The 20,605-nt window shown below is 47.4% G+C and overlaps 1 protein-coding gene across 8 annotated transcripts in view; it reads left to right on the top strand.

The window, feature by feature from the left end:
• The window catches only part of Ambra1 (autophagy and beclin 1 regulator 1), a 209,859-nt gene extending 192,450 nt beyond the window's left edge, over positions 1-17,409 (top strand). For all 8 annotated transcript variants that reach the window (XM_050124218.1, XM_050124219.1, XM_050124217.1 and 5 more), the window contains 4 exons: positions 1,458-1,597; positions 10,336-10,428; positions 11,448-11,641; positions 15,910-17,409. In XM_050124218.1, the coding sequence (XP_049980175.1) occupies positions 1,458-1,597; positions 10,336-10,428; positions 11,448-11,641; positions 15,910-16,406 (924 nt within the window). In that variant the 3' untranslated portion in view covers positions 16,407-17,409. The remainder of the gene's footprint in view (positions 1-1,457; positions 1,598-10,335; positions 10,429-11,447; positions 11,642-15,909) is intronic.
• Positions 17,410-20,605: the final 3,196 nt, after the last annotated feature.

Genomic DNA, 20,605 nt, shown 5'->3' with positions numbered 1-20,605 from the left:
AAAAAAAAAAAAAAAAAAAAAAAAAAAAAAAAAAAAAAAAAGGATCAAGGAGGCAAAAACAAAAGTGGGAAAAAATGAGGAGAGTCTCACTCCTGCCCTTCCACAAGCCCACTGTAGGGATCTGAAGTGCAGGCTCCTTGCCACACTTCATTTATCCACAGCTGCCATTTATAAGCTTATGCCATGCCAGGCCATTTTTATATCCCTCATTTCTTAAAATTTCCTATTTATTTGAATGCAAGTGTTTTCTGTGGTAGTAGTGATTGGTTGGTCAGTTCCATCCCCGTCCCCCCGTTGCCCTGCCATTTGTGGTACATGGCATGACACTCGGTGCTTTGGCATGCTTGGCAAGTGCACTGTTAAGCATGCTGCATCTCAGCTCTCTTTTCACTTTAAAAAAAAAATTGTTTGTTTGTTTGTTTATCTTTGAGATAAAGTGTCACATAGCCTAGACTGATTTTTAACTTTCTGTAACCAAAGATGACTGGTCATCTTGTCTCCTCCTCCTGAGTGCTGGGATTTCAGGTGTGTATCACCACACACATGCGGTACTGGAGATCAAACACAGGGCTTCATGAATGCGTAGGCAAGCACTCTGTCAGTTGAGCTGTATCCTCAGTCTTGAATGGGACGTTTTAAGCTAAGATCTTGACAAGTTATTATGTAATCACATCAGGGTTCAAAGTTAAGTTCAAGTAAATGCCCCGTCTTTTCATTTTTCTCTTCCGTGCCCCAATCTCTGACTAAAGGTGAGCATCAGAGACCTTGTCACTGGATTTCCCTTGAGCCCAAACTGTAGATGAAGCCAGGTGACCCTCAAGACAAAGTACCTTTTGGAAAGATGACAGAAATCACTGAAATGGGAATTTCTGCCTTTGAGAAAGGAGATGGATCTAATGGTGGTTTATTAAGCCAAAAGGCAGTCATGGGCCTGCAAGTTGAAGATTTCCCCCCTACCCTGCTCCCCGCATCTGAATATACCTTTTGGATTTCCTTAACAATAGCAGCTTTAACAGTGCTTTTAATTAGGTGAATTAAGAATGTTCTCTGTTATCACCCCCTCCCGCCCCCCTATCACCTCCAATTCCCCATTGCTGTGGGAGCTCTGGGGTTTCCATAGTAACAATACTATCAGCCCAGGTTGCCTTTCACTGGTTCTATGCTGGTCACAGGAAAGTTATGGCCATTCCTTTCCAGCATTGGTGGGCTGTAGATGAGGCCTTTCTGGCCCTTCTGTCAAAGCAGTGAGGTGAGGCATGCTGAGATTAAGTGTGCTCCCAGAAGAGACTTAGCTCTCTGGAGAGTAAGAGGACTCCCACTCCTCTTCCCCAGTGTCTTAGCCCATTCCCAGTCTAAAGTCTCCTCCTTTCCCTATGATTAATTTGATCCTCCTTGGATTTCTTATTTTTGGTAACAAGTTGTTTCTCCTCCCATTCTTTTCTCTGTCTCCCACCCAGAGAGTTTTCAACGTCCTTTATCCCATGCCTGCTGACCAGCGGAGACATGTCAGCATCAACTCTGCCCGTTGGCTACCTGAGCCAGGACTTGGTTTGGCCTATGGCACCAACAAAGGAGACCTGGTGATCTGCCGACCAGAGTGAGTTTCTCAAGGGGTGGGAATGGACACTGTCTGAACAGAGGCTTACATCAAACAGTGCTCACTTGTGGGCCTGGCTAACCAGGTAGGGCCTTCTACAAGGACAATGCAAACCCTGCTAGATAGGTATTGGAGGTAGTACATGAAGGACATGAACAAAAGGATGAGGCTCAAAACTAGCCTCAATTGCGTAGAAGGGGGAAGGGGCTTCTGTATTTTCATAGTGTTTCCACATGTAACTTCCCAGGCTGCTTAAAGAACCTTCTTCTCTCAAACTAGTTAGCTCTTAATTCCAAATGCTGTCAAAAGACTGCTGGATATGCCCTGGTACCCTATAGCCCCAGCTACTTTGAAGGATGAAGCAGGAGGATCAGGAGTTCAAGTGCAACATGGTTTACATAGTGAGCTCCAATTTCAAAATTACAGAGGGCTGAGAATGTGAATCTGTAGTAGAGGCTAACATATATAAGGCCTTATGGCGAATCTCTGGCACTGCACCACTGCAGACACTGTGCTTTCCTGAGTCTAGACAGTGTTATTTCCTCTTACTGTCTGTTTCCTAGTTATTGTACCCACAGGCAAAAGAATGGTTCTTTTTAAAAGCCTTTTTTGGAAAGTTTGACAAGTGGTCTCATGTTTATGTTAATGCAAAGGACATGAACTTAAGAAATAAAATTGGAAACAGTCTTGTTAAAACCTCAGTTTAGGAACCTTAGAGAGATAGTCCAGCAGTCAAGTGTACTGTTTTTCTAGTTGAGACCCAAGTTAGGTTCCCAGTACTCACATGGTGGTTCACAACTATTTGTAACTCTAGTTCAAGGGGATTTGATTCCCTCCTCTGATCTCCACAGGTGCCAGGATAAATGTGTTACATATATATACATGTAGACAAACATACACATAAAATAATATTTTTATCATTATAAAATTATATATTATATATGTTATAAAAGAGTATGTTTTATTATTTATATTATGCTTATAGTATATTATTATATGCTATAATGAATAATAAAATAAACACACATAAAATAAATAAACCCATCAGCCAGGCTAATCTCTAGTAGCATGTTTCTGTGTCCTGTCTGTTCCTTTTTGCTTGAAGCCCTAGCTTATAATAGTGAAAGCAGATTCAAAAACTCAATTTGAAGTCGCAGTGGTTATTACCTGGACGTGAAGTAAGAGAGAGAAGAGGACTTCTGTTCTGATGACCCCTTTCCCCTTCCTCTGGCTTTCTGGAGGCTAGAGGTCTCTCCAGACACTTACTCTAGACCCAGGAATCAGCCTGCTTTATTATCAGTTTCTGTACTCAGCCAGGCAGAGCGTGTGAAGCCCTGCCTCACTGCAGATCTGGCTGATTGCTGCGTGGGACACTGTGGGGAGCCAGCTGACTAAATGCTACTTCTGCCTCCAGGCTGCCCTAATTCTATTCTTCACTTGGTGCAGTTTTCTGGAGTGTCGTATAGACCAGACTGCATGTTATAGCTGGTCTTGCAAAGTCTTTGGTATTTGGCCTTTGGATGAACCCACGTTGTTTATTTCTATTTATTTTATTTTTTGGAGACAAGGTCTTATGTATCTCAGGCTAGCCTCAGATTTTGTCGTCAGGGAGGATCTTGTGATCACCCTACCTCTACCTTCCAGGTTCTGGGTCTATAGCCTGTCCCTTACAGCCAGTTTTTGCAGCACTAGGGTTTGAATCCAGGGCTTTGTACACTGATTTACTGGGCAAGCATTCTTCAGCTGGTCTGCATCCCCAGCTTCCACATGCCTTTGTTTGGGATTTGGTGTGGCCTTGGCGTCTTTTCTAAGAATGTATTTGGATCTGTTTTTATGGCCGGGTAAGTGACTGGGAATTGACCCTGTCAATCATCAGCTATGTTAGAACTAGTGGTGCCTTCATTCCATCTTGAATATTACTCACCCTCCCAAAGAGACTGCTGTTTACATCCGACCCAGTAAAGGTGGTCTTGGAGCAGAGAGAGGCCTTGTTCTGGCAGTTACTTGCTCCTAAGTTTCTGTGTCCACAAAGCCTTTCTTATTACTTCCAGAGCAGAGCCCACCTCTTTGATGGCCCAGACACTGGACCTGTCCCTTTCTGGCCTTTCTCTGTGCTGTCCCTCGTCTAGGGTCTGTGTGGGATCTCCCCAAACCACATGACTCTGGTTATCTTTCTTCTCATTAGGAAGTCCTAAGAGAAATCTAGTAGACATCTTTTCCAAAATTGGTATAGGATTCTGCACCATAATTTCACACATACCAACACTATAGTTATAGCCTTTCTTTTCCTGTTCTTCAGAGAGCTCATTCTTCTACCGTCTTGTTTTATCTATGGCTTCTACCACTTACTTTCATTCCTATCAAAGTACTCAAACCTTCTCCTTTATAGAGTGATGGCCTCCCAGAGACACTCTCTAACCCAAGCTGTTGTCACCCTCCCGATGTCGTGTCTGAACCCCTAGCCCACATATCTGCTGAGAGTCACAGACTCCTCAGCCAGACGTGAAGGGGACTTTGCCCTCTCTTTTCTCTCTCCTCCCCATATGTCGTCTTCAGCATCCTAGAGTCTCATTGAGCCCAAGCTATCTTTTAAGAAAGAAACTCTTGGGCTGGAGAGATGGCTCAGTGGTTAAGAGCATTGCCTGCTCTTCCAAAGGTCCTGAGTTCAATTCCCAGCAACCACATGGTGGCTCACAACCATCTGTAATGAAGCCTGGTGCCCTCTTCTGGCCTGAAGGCATACATGTAGACAGACTATTGTATACATAATAAATATTTGGAAAAAAAAGAAAGAAAGAAAGAAAGAAAGAAACTCTTACCTAAGTAAAATGGACACTGGGCTATGGGACAGTCCCATCCAAGGCCAAGTGGAGGTAACTTAGCCTACCAGTTTTGGTTCTGCTATTTATTCTGATTTCTTGGGATCCCATACTCTTAAGATAAGAAATTTTGGGTCTGCTATAAATTTGAAATGAATGAGACAAAGTTTCCCCAGGGTCTCCCTATATAGCCAAGGTTGGCCTTGACATGCTCTGTAGCCTGTACTTCCTCACACTCCCCATCACAAGCTCTTCCCTCTATGCCGAGCTCAGCCACCTTCATAGCTGGTTTTTACTTCAGGCAAGGAAAGAAAATTATCAATTACCTAAGGCTTCCCCACAAATTGAGTCTCTGAATTTTCCAATCCAGATCTCTTTCCTATAACTGGTAATTAGCCCTTTACCTATGGAAAAAAAAATCCCTCTAAAGCAGGAAATGGTGGTGCATGACTATAACCTCAGGAGGCTAAGGGAAAAGGACTGTTAGAGTTTGAAGCTACCTTGGGTTAGATAGTAAGACTCAAAAAAATGAAAAATAAAACAAGGCCTTTGAGGTGGCTCAAACAGTTAAAGGGCCTAAGTTTAATCCCCGGAACTCATGTGGTAGAGGGAAACAATCAAAGCCCTGAACTCCTTTTGACTTCAGATGAGTGTGACACACAAGCACACACGATAAACGTGTTTTTTAAAAGTTGTTTGTTTGTTTGTTTAATTTCTAAGAAAGAAGCATATTCTCTCCTGCATAAAAGTATATCACAGGAATGTGCTCGTGCTTTTGTGGCTTCCTGGGTCCTATTTAGGTGAATCAGACAATTGGTCCATTGGAAAATGGGAGGGTAAGCTAGAGTGTCAACATCTGTGATAGGCCTCTTGCCTTGACTGAAAACAGAGAAGTAGGAATTCAGGGTGCCTGTCTGTTTCATTGGCAGCTGCTTAAGCTTGCTGCCTGTCCCTGGGTGATGTAGTTCCCTGGCACACCCATTCCCAAGGGCACAGAATACAGCCCACCAGCTGGGCCAAGATTGTAGCCCTCCTCTAAAACAGGTGGCTGCCTGCCTTTGTCCAGACACAGGCAGCTGCATTGCATTTTGTTCTCTCAATGCTGGTCTTGATTCTCTTCCATTGTCTCAACCTCAGCATTCTTGCCAAGCACAAAGACTGGAAACAAGCTCCTTGGGTATCTCTTGGTGGTTGCAAATCCCCACTTGACAGTAGACAAAGGCTTTAAAGAATATCCCATCTCACTCTGGGAAAGAAGTCTTAGGACAAGTGAAGACTGTCCCTTGAGGACCAGTACCAAGCTATCATGCCATGGTGGCCAATAGCCCAGCTTTCCCTTCCTAGTAATGTGTTCCTCACTACTTCCAGGCTGCTGCTGCTGTACCTCTGGCTTAGCCACCACCACTGATTCTCACAGTGAGTGTGAAGGACCACTGGCTTCATGGGTTTTCCCTGTTAATGAAGGTGTGGGGAGGTGTTACTAAATCATTGCTTCCAGAGTCAGGTCAGAAGGCAGACAGGAGATTGGCAGAAGAAAAGTAGCCTGACCATGGAGCACTGGGAACCTTGGCCAAGGGTGGTGCTCCTCACAAAGCCCCAGAAGGAGCTCCCGGTATAAATGGTCATTATAATCAGTGTTAACCAAGCAGGGGAAAGACACACTTGAAGTGAAAAGGAGAGAGCCAGAACTGCCACAGAGACTCCATCCTTCAGGAGAGCTGGGTGCCAACTCTCCCTCACCATAGAGAGAGTACAGATAAATGCCACTCTTCCTGGAAACAGTCCTCAGAGGTAGCCCTGAGACCAACAGATGGAGAGTGCTCTCAAGAAGCTAGGAAGCTCAGAGCCACAGATTGTGTGGCCAGAATATTAGGGCCACTGAGAAAGCAAGGCTGGCTCTTCCCTCTATCAAGGAGCCAGGAAGGTTCCAGCAGTGCGACTGATTGAGCCACACCCAGAAGCAGCTTAGAGAGACTGCTGAAGAGAGTCAGGTGCTGTGTGGAAACCCCTTGATGACCTTCCCGGTCTTTATCCCTTTGTATGTTTGTCTAGCTCCCAGGAAGGACCTAGAACAAACGGTGACTCATCCCTCTGTACCACGAGCTAGCTACAGATCATTCTTAGAACTTAAAGGGAGGGTATCTTCAACTCTGATCCTTCAGTACCCAAGCCTTGTCATAAGACTCACTGGCCACAGAAACAGAGCAGTGTAGGTAGGGCTAGAGTCAAGACCCTTCAGCTCTACAGGTGTGTGCCAATTGTCACACGCCCCGTGTGATCCCTGTTGATTTGCAGTTGACCTCTTCAGTAAGGACTCAGCTCTTAAGGGAGGGCACACGCTGACAGATTATTTTGTGTGTGTGTGTGGGGGGGGGGTGTCCTTGACCTCTTGTGTCAAGTTGATGATCCCAGAACAGACTGGTTCTTCTAAAGGTTTCCTTCTCAGACAGAAAGAAGCTTCCTGGTTACACAGTACGTGGTTTGTTGTAGGTTAGGTGTGAACAGTTTGTTGTTACTAGCTAGCCCTGAGTAAGAGGAATTACAGAGGCGGGATTTGGCAGAGGCCCACATGGAATTGCAACCTGTCAATAAATCTTGACAAGTTTGTAAATCAAAGGCTTCTTGGCAGCTGGCTTCACGTAGACATAATGCAGCCAGGATTGCTCCCCAGAATGTGCCATTTGGGGAGGCTCTGCAGTTTGCTTCTGGACATTTGCCTTTCTCTAATGCGAGACTGTCTCTCACCTTTGCCGTCCAGTAGCCTTTAGACCCCACAGAATTAACTTTAGAGGAAGGAACCTGTACTGGATAAAGAGGGGTCTGAGGAAGAGTCCAGTGACCATGAGCTCTGCAGGCAGATATGAGAACAGTTCTAGAGGCAGAGATGCCAAGATCAAGTACCATCAGGGGTTTCCTGAATGGGCTGTCTTCCTTGTTTATAGATGCCTACCATCTCACTGTGCCAGGCTGTGTCTCTAGAGTCCTTGTAAGACCATAGTTCTAGGTTAAGGTCCATCTTGATGGCCTCCTTTAACCATGTTTACCTCCTAAATACTGGTGTTGGAGCTTAAGAATATGAAGTTGGAAGAAGAGAGCTCTTCAAGCCAAACTCTTGAAGAACGTGGATTTCTTGACTTGTTCTGGAGCACTGTGAGATGTTTTAGATACACTCAGGCTATCTACCAGATCTAAATAGTGAATTTAAAACTGTTATTTGGTTGGTTAGATGGATCGGTGGGTGAAGGTGCCTGACTCCGTGAGTGACAACATGAGTTTGATCTTAGGACCCATATGGGAAAAGGAGAGGACCATGTCCTTAGACCTTCACATGCCTGCTGTACCATGTGTGACACACACACTGAATAAATATTTAATGATATTTAGTAAATATAAAATGTCTTGTTTTAGGAGGTGTTAGTGCGATGTTAGTGCTCAGTGGTTAAGAGCATTTGCTGTTCCTTTTTTCCCTTTTTAATTGAAAAAAATTTTATATATTCTGATCACACTTTTCCTCTCCCCCAACTCTTTCCAGTTCCTCTCCATGCCTTTTTTTTCCTCTCTTAAAAAACAAAACAGAATAGGAAACACTTAGAAAACTACATAAGTGGAAACCAGAATATGCAAGCAAAAGATCAGTAAAAACATAATTATGCCCAAACAAAGCAATATTAGACAAAAGTCTACAGAAATGCCATTGAGTTTGTTTTGTATTGACTCAACTAGTGGGCATGGGGCCTACCCTGAAGTGTGACTAATACACTCAGTGAAATTTCATTGGAGAAAATGATTTTTTCCTTTGCAAGCAGGTATCAATTGCAGGTGGCTTCTTGGTTAGAAAGTGGTAACCCACGTTCACTTTCTACTCTTAGCCCTGGGACCCTCTCGGGCTAGAACCTGTGCAGGCCCTGCGTGTGCTACCATAGTCTCTTTGAACTCACATGTGAATCAGTCCTGTAGTCCTTGCAGTCATCCACCACTTCTAGTTCTTAGAATGTTTCTGCCTTCTCTTCTGCATGGCTCTCTGAGGCCTGAAGGGAGGGCTTTGATGAAGACATCCCATTTAAGACGGATTTTCCAAAGTCTCTTATTCTCTGCACATTGTCCAGTGTGAGTCTCTGTGTTAATTACCGTCTACTGCATGAAGCAAAGCACTGATCTGTGGGCACGGTGGAATGTCATTAGGAGTCTTTTTATTGCTATGTTCCTTTAACAGGACAGTAGTGTTGGTTTTCCCCTAGGCTCCTGACCTGTTCAGTCTCAGTTTTCTGGCTACCCTAGTAGTGTTAGATAGAGATTACATCTCATGGAGTGGACTCATCCAGAGAATGGTTGCACCAGCATGTCCTGATGACAGTGTGTAACTCCAGTTCTAGAAGATCACACATCCTTGTTTGGCTTTCACAGGCACCAAGCATACATGTGGTACACATGCATGCATGCAAGCACTCACATATACACATAAGATAAAACTAAGTAAATCTTTAAAACAAACCCTCTCCCTTTCCCCACTTCCTGTTCTCACATGTGACAGCAATCACCAGCACCCTATTCTCAACCATAGTATCTGCTACAAGGTAATACTTTATCAGAGAAAGACCTTTATTTTGCTTATTCGCTTGATGAGACAGAGTTTCACATAGCCTAACTAGCCTTCAATTCTTGATCCTTCTGCCTCTGCCTCCCAAGTTGCTAGCACTATTGTTATTTGCCATTCTGCCTAGATAGGGAGGTATCTTACCCTGTGTTTGTGATGCTAGAGATTTTATGTAGACAGGTCCTGTGTCACTGCTGATGCCCCAGCAGCAGTTCTCCTTAGGGATCCACATTGCTGTCCAGGACTGTAGCTTGTGACAAGCCAGTAAAGAGAGATGAGATGACCACCGCTTTTCCCTCTGGCATGGCAAGAGGCTGCCTGATAACAGTTGGCAGTCCAGGGAGCTCCGCAGATAGAACACTGCAGAAGATCTACCTCAACTACAGTTTTTGCCTGTCTTGCTGAACCTGGCCAGGGATACTCTAGGCCCAGAAAAGAAAACAGTATAGGCATTCAGCTCCAGGCAGATAAGATTGTTGAGGTACCTCCATTCTTCCTCTTAGCATCTTGGCAATAGGAAAGGGCTCAGGGCATGACCCTCTGCTTCTGAAGACTCAGTGGTCCCTTCTGACAGCTGTCCATAGCACATGTCTTTCCAGGAAGTCTACCTCTTGTTCACCATGTGTGTCTGAATAACACTTGGAACCTGCTGCATATCTGGTATTGGTGATTTTTTTTTTTTTTTGACTCTAAGGGAAGCCTACTGAAAGAATTTGGGATATTCAGAATATCTGAGACACTCTGTCTTAGGGTTTCTATTGCTGTGAAAAGACACCATGGCCAAGGCAACTTTTATAAAGGGAAGCATTTAATGGGGTGGCTTCCAGTTTCAGAGGTTTAGTCCATTATCATTGTGGCATGCAGGCAGACTTGGTGCTGGAGATGGAACTGGAGATTCCTACATCTTGACCTGCATTTTACAGGATGTAAACTGAAACACGAGTCATGGCTTAAGCATATATAAGACTTCAGTTGGGGGAGGGGGAGGGAAATAGGAGGCAGTGGCGGGGAGGAGGCAGAAATCTTTAATAAATAAATTTAAAAAAAAAAGACTTCAAAGCCTGCCTCTCCAGTGACATACTTTGTCCAACAAGGCCACAAAAGCCACACCTCCTAATAGTGCCTTCCTATGAGCTTATGGGGGCCAGTTACATTCAAACTACCACATGCTCAGACACTGAGCACCCTAATAAGGGAGCATTTCTGGACCTGGTCTCCCATCCCAGAAGAGGGGCAGCATGAACCACCCCACCACAGCCTCCAAGCCCAGGACTTGTCAAGAGTTCTTAAGCGCCTTTTTAACTCCTCTCCCAATGGATCTTTAGGGCCTTAAACTCTGGTGTTGAGTACTACTGGGACCAGCTAAATGAGACGGTCTTCACTGTCCACTCCAACAGCAGGAGCAGCGAGCGGCCTGGGTAAGCTGAAGTCAGAAGACTCCTGGGTTTGAGGGTCTCTGGGTCTTTCATCAACCAGAACAACTTTTCATTGATCTGTTACTTGTCTTGGGCTTCTACATACAGTCAGAAGAAGACAGGGGCTAGAGCTATTGCTCAGTGGTTAAGAGTGCATACTGCTCTGAAGGAAGACCTGAGTTTGGTTCCCAACACCTACATCAGGCAACTCAAAGCCACCTGCAACTCCAGCTCTAAGGAGTTGTGATGCTCTGGTCTCTGGATACTCATACCTTCACTCACATACCCATACCCATACCCACAGATACACACATCTCATAATTACCAAAGAAGACAAGACCTTTGCTCTTAGAGTCCCATCATAGAACACATGCCTTCTCTAATTCTGGCATGGTGTCTGAGCACACTTGGAGTAAGAATAAAGAGAAAAATCCTGAAGAAAAATACTACCCCATGAATTCTTGTCTGTTGCCCATAGAAAACTGTGGAGTGGGTATCTTCTGATGACTAGGACCATAGGACTCAAGTTGCCAATGGCTGTAGCTCAGGGGCCACTGAGACTAGGAATCTGGCTCTGATCTTCTTTTTCACTGAATCCACTGATGAGACCTGGAGCATTGTGTATAAACAAAATACTGGTTCAACGTGAGACCTGAGGCAGGTCTTGCTTCCTGTAGGAATCACAGGGTACAGTTGGAGCGGTAATCCTAGAAGAAGCTAAAAGTGAGTAATTGGTCAGCCCCAGAAGTTGGGGACCCAGCTTTGCTGCCGGTCATAACTATCTGTCTGAAAAGTCTGTGTCTAGGGAATTACCCAGGGAAAGCAGGGCATTAGCCTTGGGCCTTGGCCTTACTTGTGGATAGTTAGTCATAGCTGCATGAGGAGCTACTTGTAGTGCCATGGCTCTTCCTTTTAAGGCTGTGGGCCAAGATGACCACCCACCCATCCAAGTATGATCCAAGACTTCTGTGAAGGGTCTGTCCCAAGCCCCTCCTGACTTCAGTCTGACTTTTTTGCCTTAGAACCAGTAGAGCCACTTGGAGGACAGACAGAGACATGGGCTTGATGAATGCAATTGGGCTGCAACCTCGGAACCCTACCACCTCTGTGACATCTCAGGGCACCCAAACTCTGGCCCTCCAGTTGCAGAATGCTGAAACACAGACCGAGAGGGAGGAAGAGGAACCAGGGACAGCATCTTCAGGTCCTGGTGAAGGTAGGAGCCTTGAACTGCTGGCAGGGACGTCTGACTGGAAATCTGTCTTCTCAGGGAGGATCCAGGCTGTTTACCAAAGAGCAGGCATGGAAAGTGAGATTCCAGAGCTGGGCCAGGTACCCGGGCCTCTAGTTTGTCTCCTCTCAGCTGGCATGGCATATTGGGACTGCTACAAGCGAGGCTTTTGGTGTTCCTGGTGTGCCAGTGTTGGGATGCTGTTGTGGCTGCAGCTGGGCACAACAGCAGTCCCCCTTCTCACCTACTCCAGGGGACACTGCCTGCCTCCGCCCTGGCTCTCTGCTGGCCTCACACTTTAAAGAACCAATTAGCACTTCCCAGTGGTAGGGCTCAAGCCACTTTGGAACCCATCAGCAGCTGCGTTAAGCAGGCTGTTCTCACTCTCCTTACCTCCTACCTCCAGCCCCCATGCTGCTCCTAGCTCCAAACACAGCAGCATCTAAACAGACTTTTTTGAAATCTGGTTGAGCCATTTGCCTGAAAGACCATGGAAGGAGAAGCTCTGATGTGCATCATGCCAAGAGTAACAAATTTGCTTTGTTGCCTCCAGGAAATGACTTTCCTTACTGTAACTCTCCATGCCTATCCCATGGCTCTGATGCCAGATTCCTTACTGGAAAATCAGTTGTCAGTGTTTTCCTTGTCCACACTTTCTCGTCCAAGGCAGGCAGAACAAGGGGGTTCCTGCCTCCTTGTGTTGACTAAACTGGTAGCCAGGTCTCCAGGAGCACGCACAGGAGAAGTCTAGGCAAGGTTAGCCCTTCTGGACTTGGCTGTTACCACCCCCACCCCCAATCACTGTCACCAGGGCCTGGATTTGTTAGTTTGAGAAGCAGGTCTGGTTCATTGTCTATAGTTCACCCTTCCTTAGTATAAACCCAGCAGCAGCCGGTCCACTTCTCCTTTTCTTCCTCTAAAGATCTGAAGCTAGAGCACGTGCTCACGTGAGGTGCTGGTTCTGTGGCCTGCACACCCACCACTCCACACAACTAGCATGATAGCTATTTCTGAGACTTTTTGAGAAGCTCTCCACAAGGGGGATTTGTTCATCTTTGTTTTTCTGCTTCCCAGGCTTCAGTCAAGAAGTTTGAGCTGCCTTAGGACTAGAGCGTGACTCTGCCGCAAGTTGCCCTACTCTCTGTGCAGGAGGCAGCTCAGAAATGAGAGAAGCTCACTGTTCCTCCTAGCACTGTTACAGTGCATGCCTGGCATGTGGCTGCCGTTTAAGAAGTGCATAGAACAAGGGAGCTCCCTGCCTCCCTGCTTCTAGGAGAACCATGTGGCTCTGCCCCCTAGCCTTTGGTGAAGACACAAGTTAGAGCAGCAGGCCCCAGGCCTGGGAAGCAAGTGCTGCTCTGAAAGGGCTGGAGCACAGCACACAGTGGGTGGCCGTGCCCACAATGCCCTTCAGCTGCCTTGAGTTTACATGGGAAATGAGGAGGGTACAGTCTTTAGTTCTTGCTCTTCTCTTCTGGAGAATAAAACCCCCAAAATTAAATAGAGCTGAAGGACATTGTGGGAAATTGCTGTTTCCACCTGTCTTCTGCATTCAGAATGTACCTTAGAACTTGCCAAGGAAACAGTCTGCCAACTGCACTAAACCAGTTTCTTATTTTTTCTAACTAAAAGAAATACTTTAGTACAGGGAAGAACAGAGTTCCTCCCTGTGGTCACTACTGCTCCTGGATCCATATCCTTTGGGCTTCAGTATTTATTTCCTCATGAGTATATGCCGGCCGCCTCTAGCGACTCCTAGCCTCCGCTTCGCATTCTAGGAGAGAAGCACAGCTCAGCGACAGGAGCCAGCTGTGCCCATCGCTGACTCTCCCATTCATTCATTCTCAGCATGCACCGGGTGTCACATTGTATGAGGCACTGTGAACCCAAAGGCTTTAGGGAATCCCGTAAGGGAGGCACTGTGTCTCGTCCCTCAAAGGACTGGTCCATAAGGGACACAGTCTTCAAAGTGACCTTGAATCTGAACCCCTGTGTGCAGTATCCAGCCCATCGTCCATAGGAGCTCATGGACATACATGTATTTGGCAAATAAACATTTCATCCCAGACCATGCGTTACACTGCCCAGAGATGAGTAAGACCTCCAGGAAGGTCCAGCAGCAAGAGATGTTGTATCCACTGGTAACCGAGCCAGAGAGAAGTATGTAGCGCTACTGAAGTTCCAGGTGCTACAGCCTCTATCTTGAGTGAATGACGTGGAATTTATAGTAGTTTCTGAGCCTGAGTTGACGAGACTAAAGGGATAGGTGAGAGCCTGTGTAATATGTCTCCAGTATGCACAGGCAGGGAGCAGAGCTAGGTCACTTTAGCAAAGACTGTTGCGTGCATTAGATAGGTCAAGGGTTATGGCCAAGAAAATGACTAAAACCTACCTAGTCAGAAGGCCCTGAGCTGTCAAAGGGACTTTGAACACTCGGGAGCTGCTGAGCTTTGAGTAAGATGTGGGCTTAACCAGAGCTCAGTTAACTAAGAATTGGAACAGTAATGGCAACAGCATGAAGCTAGGCTGGGAAGAGAGAGGAGAATAAGTTAGGACATAGCCAGATCAGAGGTGCAGTGGAAGGGTGCACAGCTGTGGACGGGCATCTGAGGAAGACAGTCTCAGACTTGAGTGCTGGTCACAGGGCACTCTGGGCCTGGGCTGTATAGCACCTTTGGGCTCCAAAGTAGTTTTTCCTCCCCTGGAAACAACCACTGGGATGTTCTGGGAGTTGAGCAGGCACAGTTGTCATGATGGGTTCAATGCCCACAGGACCTAGGTAAGCCTACTGCAGACCCCCACAGAGCAGAAGAGGTCCCCAGAGAGCTCTTAGGAAGCAGTGGGGACTACCCAGAGCAGAGCAAAGGCCCCAACAGCAGCTCCTAGGATAGAGGCTTCAGTGGCACTCAGGTCCTAGGTTGGTCTTCCCTCTTGCCCTGCCCTATTTGAAGGTGTGGCCCTGGGGACTCAGAGCCCTTCAGGTTTTCTGTCTTCTGCATGCAGAGCTGAGGCTTAGCTGTTCAGGGCAGAGTAGGTGAAGGCACCGTTATGGGGGTTAAGAGCACAGTTTCCCAGGGACCTCAGGAAAAGCCAGCTGGCTGAAAGTCAAAGCCTGGATAGAACCCTCACTAGTTAGTACTGAGAAAAAATGGATCAAGACCTGAAGGAAGGATATGAGCAAGTACCTGCCAGGTCCCATGCAAAACAGATCTGCTAAGTCATAAAAGTGACCGTCCTGGAAATCTGACTCAACAGGTAGAGAAAGGACTCCGGGAAGGGGACAAAGGAAGCCTTGTTAAAACAGCTATTGACAAGTAACCTTGAAATAAATATCTCATCCATGGGTACACCAAAACCAAAGAACCCCAAACTGGGCAGGAGCTAGCCAAAACAGATCAGCCCTGCAGTGAAGCTGTGCCTGGTGGCTGGGAGCCTTAACCAGAGCTGCTCAGCTTGGTGAGGAGTGGGGAAGACTTGGGATAGAACTACCGCTGCTGCCTGATATATGGGCTCTCATGTCCTCTCCAATACTATGCAAACGCTGAGTCTTGACCAAGCCCAGCCAGCCAGTGACTGAATGGCAGAAGTGTGATTTGAGCCCAGATCTTGTCTGTTCTTTCAGGGAATACCTATGTTCCATGGGGGAACAGACCCATGCTCCCCCTACTTAGAGCTGCAGGCTGGAGTCACAGGCCCAGGCAGGCAGCTGGTTCTCAACTGTGGTGTCAAGCATGTATCCCAGGAAGAGCAGTGACTAGGGAAGGTATGAAGGCCTATGGGTAAGGGGAGAGGACAGGAGATAGGACTTGTAGGGAGCACTTCAACCCAGGCTTTTAGGAAATAAGAAAAACAACACAGTGAAAGAAGATGGTGCTGAAATAAAGCATAGCAGACGGTCTGCCTTTGAGCCACACCCTGCAGGTTACTGTTTCTTCCCGAAGATTAGGTGACATATCCCAGTCCAGGACCAGGTCTGAAAGTCATCCTCGATGGGGAGAGTATAGACAAAGCAGCCGACACTCTGGCTGGGGCTGAAAAGGCTTGGGCCCAGCTCTGCCTTGAAACAGATGAGTAGCCTTGGCCACTTCCTCCCAGGTAAAGCAGAGGAGGAACACTAGTACTTGGGACCTTTCTCCTGCTTTCAGAACTCCAATTTTCACAGTGGTGATGTAGCATCTGCTAGCTTCTGCTGCCCGGCTCAGAGGCTCAGACCAGCAACTAACTCCTTCTTTCCTCTGCTTTGTACCTGCCAGGCGAGGGCTCAGACTATGGTGGCAGTGGGGAAGATGCCCTCAGCCGGATCCAGCGGCTAATGGCCGAGGGTGGCATGACAGCTGTGGTACAGCGAGAACAGAGCACCACCATGGCCTCCATGGGTGGCTTTGGCAACAACATCATCGTCAGCCACCGCATTCACCGCAGCTCCCAGACAGGCACAGAGTCAGGGGCTGCTCGTACCTCCTCACCCCAGCCCTCCACCTCTCGGGGACTGCTCTCAGAACCTGGGCAACAGGCAGAGCGAGGCCTAAGCCCCCGGACAGCCTCCTGGGACCAGCCTAGTACCTCTGGGAGAGAACCACCTCAGCCAGCCCTGCCGTCTTCCTCCCCTGTCCCCATTCCAGTCCCCCTTGCCAGTAATGAGGGACCAACCATGCACTGCGATGAGACCAATAACAGTCACCTTCCTGAAGGTGATGGCAACAGCAAGGGGGAAGCTGCAGGCCCTAGTGGGGAGCCACAGAACCGGTAGAGTCCCAAACAGGCGCTGGTGCCTCCCCTCAACCCGCTGAACAGAAGCTGGACCTCACAGCTGGCTGGGAACTGAACACACAGAAGAGCTGATGCCTGCATCCGGGAACAGGAGGAATGAGAGGGTGGGGCGTCCAGAGGGCAAGACTAGCCTGGGGAATAGAGTCCTCCAGAATCTGAAGCCCAGAAGAGCCACACTGCTGGGCCTGGTATGAATGAAGAAGCAAGTGGGTGTCTCTTCCACAAACCCCCCTTTCTCCTAGGGTCACTGGCCTAGGGGACTCAGCCCTGGGCAGGAGCCCCAGAAGAATGAAGTCTTCCAGATCTAGACTACACCATCCTGGGCGGAACAGTGGGACAGTTCTTCCTTGCTGACTCCTAGGGGCAGAACCATCAGGAGCAGAGGAGCAGCCTACCCTATACCCCCAATTGCCTCTGACTCTAAACCTTCTAGAGTTCCCGCCTCTCTGTCTTCTCAGCCCGCAAAGACAGAAAAGTTGGCCCAGCTTCCATGTAGGGGACTTCCTATACTCACAAGCGGGGACACCTGTGGAGTGAAGGAAGCAGCCTGCTTGCCTGACACAGGATGGAGTCCATGCACGGTGGTGGATGGGCCCTCAGGAGTGGGGGAGTGTAGGCTGGCCCACCCCCAGCTTGTCCACCAAGCTCCCCCCTCTCCCCAAAGCCCTTCATGCAGCACCTATAGGTGTCAGTATTACCTAAGCCCAGGCCAAAGCCAGCCCAAGGCTGGAGGGAGAGATTCCAGGTCAGAATGTGAGGTGTTGGTCTGTGATTCGAGGTGTCGCATGCGGAATCCTGAACTGTGTGTGTAGCTATAGTGGAGAAATCAAGGCTTTGATCATTTTGTTTTTAGTATGAAAATGTGATTTCCTTTCTGTTTGTCACTCATCATAGAAACATTGTGGAGGGAGGAGAGGGGATAGTCTACTGCTAATGAGGGAGACACCAAAGATCTGCATCATTAAAGTGATGACATGCCCCTCGCAAGGCTCCTGCTTGTTTCCGCGGAGACGGGGGAGGGAGAAGGTTTGGGACCGGGATGTGGAATGCACCAAACTGGGCAGCCTGGCTTCCCTAGGCATCTCAGTGAACCTAGCAATGTGATCTTCTCCAACCCATTAGCCCAAGTCAACTGCTTGAGGGTTGCTTACGGGAACCTGTTGAGATTGGGGTAACCTCTCAGTGGAACGATGGAGGAAGTCATCCTAATTGTTCCCTATCCAGGACTGTGAGCCTAAGTGATGATTGTGGACCAAAAGCTGCACTCTCCAGTTCTGGCGGCCACTGCGACAGGTTCTGGGAATGTGCCGGGGTTGGCTGGGGGACCGGCCCTGTCCGTGGTTGGCTGGGGGACCGGCCCTGTCCATGACTTTTGCTTCTTCACATGCCAAGCCTGTTTAGAAAGTAGGAGAGGCCTTATGCCTCTTAATAGGAAATCACAGGTGGGACACTCAGGTCCTCTGGAAGAGGTGGAGGTGGGGTGGGAAATTGCAGGTTCTATTCCAAAGAGATGAAACCAAAAGTGGGCAAGCAAGTAAAGCACACCTGTGAGGCTGCGTGAGCAGCGTGTGCACTCTGCCTGTGCGTGCTCTGTCGGTGACTTGTATCGGTAGGCACTGGCTAGCTGTGGCTTAGGACAGATTTGCCTCTTCTGAACTCCCATTTCCCTTGCTGGAGTGCACTATGGGACTGCTTCAAGTTACTCTTAGCCCTGTAATCTCGAACTGTTCCAACTCACACAGAGCACAGGTGTGAAACTGGCTTTTCTCTAAGGGAGAGGGATTTGAGCTAAATACTGAAGGATGGAAGGACCCCACTGCAAAGCACATTACCACTGCCACGAGAACCAGCCTTCAGCAGCTCAGGGATTGAGGGGGCCCATGGAGCCATTGAACTAATCACTCGACTTTTCTGAGGAAGTAAAAATTCTCTGGGGCCAGCAAGTGAGGCAAAACTTAACTCTGGGGCTGGCAAAAAAGGAAAACACACACACACCTTAGGGTCTGTCATATCTCCTATCTATTTCTTTCCTTTCTATCCAGATGTTTCCCTTCTGTCTCTTCCTAATTTTCCCTCACAGCTTAAATACCCCAGCAAAATCTTTTAAGCAGTGTAAAAATTATAATATGATTACATTCTATTTTTAAGTGGATGATTACAATGAATATAAGTTTTTTAAAAATGTTTTCCATGTCCCTCCTGTAGCTAAATGTGTTACAGATGAAAAACAAATTATCCCCAAGAACCCACATGCATTCATGCCCAAGCAGCTTGATATAGATTAACAGGGTGTAAGCAAGCAAGGTTTTTTTTTTCCTTTTCCTTCCTTCCTTCCTTCCTTCCTTCCTTCCTTCCTTCCTTCCTTTTTTTCTTTTTTGTTGGTTATTTGTATTTCAAGACAGGGTTTCTCTTCCTGTCCTAGAACTCACTTTGTAGACCAGGCTGGCCTCGAATTCAGAGATAGGCCTGAGTCTGCCTCTCAAGTGCTGGGATTAAAGGCATGTGCAACCACTGCCGTACTTGCAAGGTATTTTTCTCAGCCAGTTCTTTTACTGGCAGACTGCATTTTGTGGTTACAAAGAATGGATCACTTTATCTCAAAAAATAATCTTAAGAAAAATCTTAAAAGAATCACAAATCCAAAGTTGCATATATGAAAAACAACCATTTCTAAATCCTCAGGGTGCATATCCACTCACCAATAATTTCTTTTTATTCTATCAGATCAGGAAGCTGAGGGTAGAAACGGGAACGAGGAATTAACCATCACCTTCGTCACCAACCCTGCCTAACAAGAAAGGCACAGCAGCCGTCAATGGTCAGGCTGCCTTTGTTTTGTCCCCTGACCTCAACTAGTCCCTCCCTCAGCTCTTAAAATTATGCCTTTCTAAACTTTAAATTGTTCCCCAAGATTTTCTACCTTAAAGTCATTAACAAAAACTTCCTAACCTTATTAACATTTCTGCTTGTCTAAATTCTAAGAGTGGTGGTTGCATCATTCCTCTCCAGCAGCAGTGCCCAGAAAAGTCAGTCACTGTATTTTAAGCAGCAGCGAGGGGCTAGAACCCCCTGAGAGTTTTCATCCAACCCAAAGATTATGAGGGGTGTGGTGACTACAGCCAGCTGTGCTCAGTAACAGCATGAGGTCCTCAGGTCAAGTAGTCTTCGGGGCTTTGCCAGCTGCAGCCGTGTTCCCTGAGTTCCAGTGCTTCTTGTTGGTCCCCTTGAATGACCCCCAACATACTCTTTCCCACCTACTACTACTACAAACAGGAAGAAGTATGCCTTGGTTTGACAATAGAGACTGAATTTGAGTGTAAACCGTGTGCTAAGTGTGCACGATCTACCCCTCCAAAAACCATGAAGTGATTCCTTCAGTTACCTTGGGCCACGTGACTAAGCCAAGGCATACACATCCGTCGTCTTCAGCACAGAAGTCCAGGTGTAGGGGAAACTGAATGGATCTGGACGTGCTCTCTAACTGGTTGGGAAAGGATATGAAGAAGGCTTGTGATAAAGCAGTTCAAATATCAAATGTGCGCATGCCTCGTACACCTCTACTACCTGGCACGCCCAGGGAGAGCCGCCTTTGCAGGGCACCTTACACATCACAGATGCGTTATCAGCAGGGCAAGGACTGGGAGTCCCTAAGAGATAAGGAAAAATGTTCAGAGGCCATTAGGTCAAAGAAAGAACAGACTAAACTGGGTCCCCCAGATCCAGTTCAGCTTCCCAGGGTTCATCTGTGAGTGCTGAGATGTGGGTGGGTGAGGTAGCAGCCCAAGCCTCACTGGATTAGTGGTTGGAGGCATTTCTGGTTTCTGGAACCTTCTGTCCTTAACAAACCCGGCTTGTTTCTTCATGTGACTGCTCACCATTCTGCCCTCTCCCACACACAACACTTCCACTCTCTTGGAAGTGTCTTCCTGGGCCCCAGGGAGGGGGATATGGCCAAGTGGAAGGAGTTGATTTCATGTGCCTCAGTTGAGCCGCCCCTCATCTATGAAGTGGGGTCAAGAACAATAGTACTTATGAGAATCATGGGAGACCAAAGCGCCCATGGGGAGAAAGATGGCTTCTCACACCGTCCCACCCAGCCAGCTCTAGCCTTCAACTCTCATCAGAGCAGACCTCCACTTCTTAAGCAGTAAATCCCTCTCACAGGCTTTAACTCGGCTC

This window comes from Alexandromys fortis, unplaced genomic scaffold (assembly GCF_014885135.2).
Source record: "Alexandromys fortis isolate MF-2015 unplaced genomic scaffold, M_Fortis_MF-2015_v1.1 scaffold_222, whole genome shotgun sequence".
Classification (NCBI taxonomy): Eukaryota; Metazoa; Chordata; class Mammalia; order Rodentia; family Cricetidae; genus Alexandromys; species Alexandromys fortis.
Note: the sequence above shows the minus strand (reverse complement) of the source record. Positions and strands in the feature narration are given on the sequence as shown.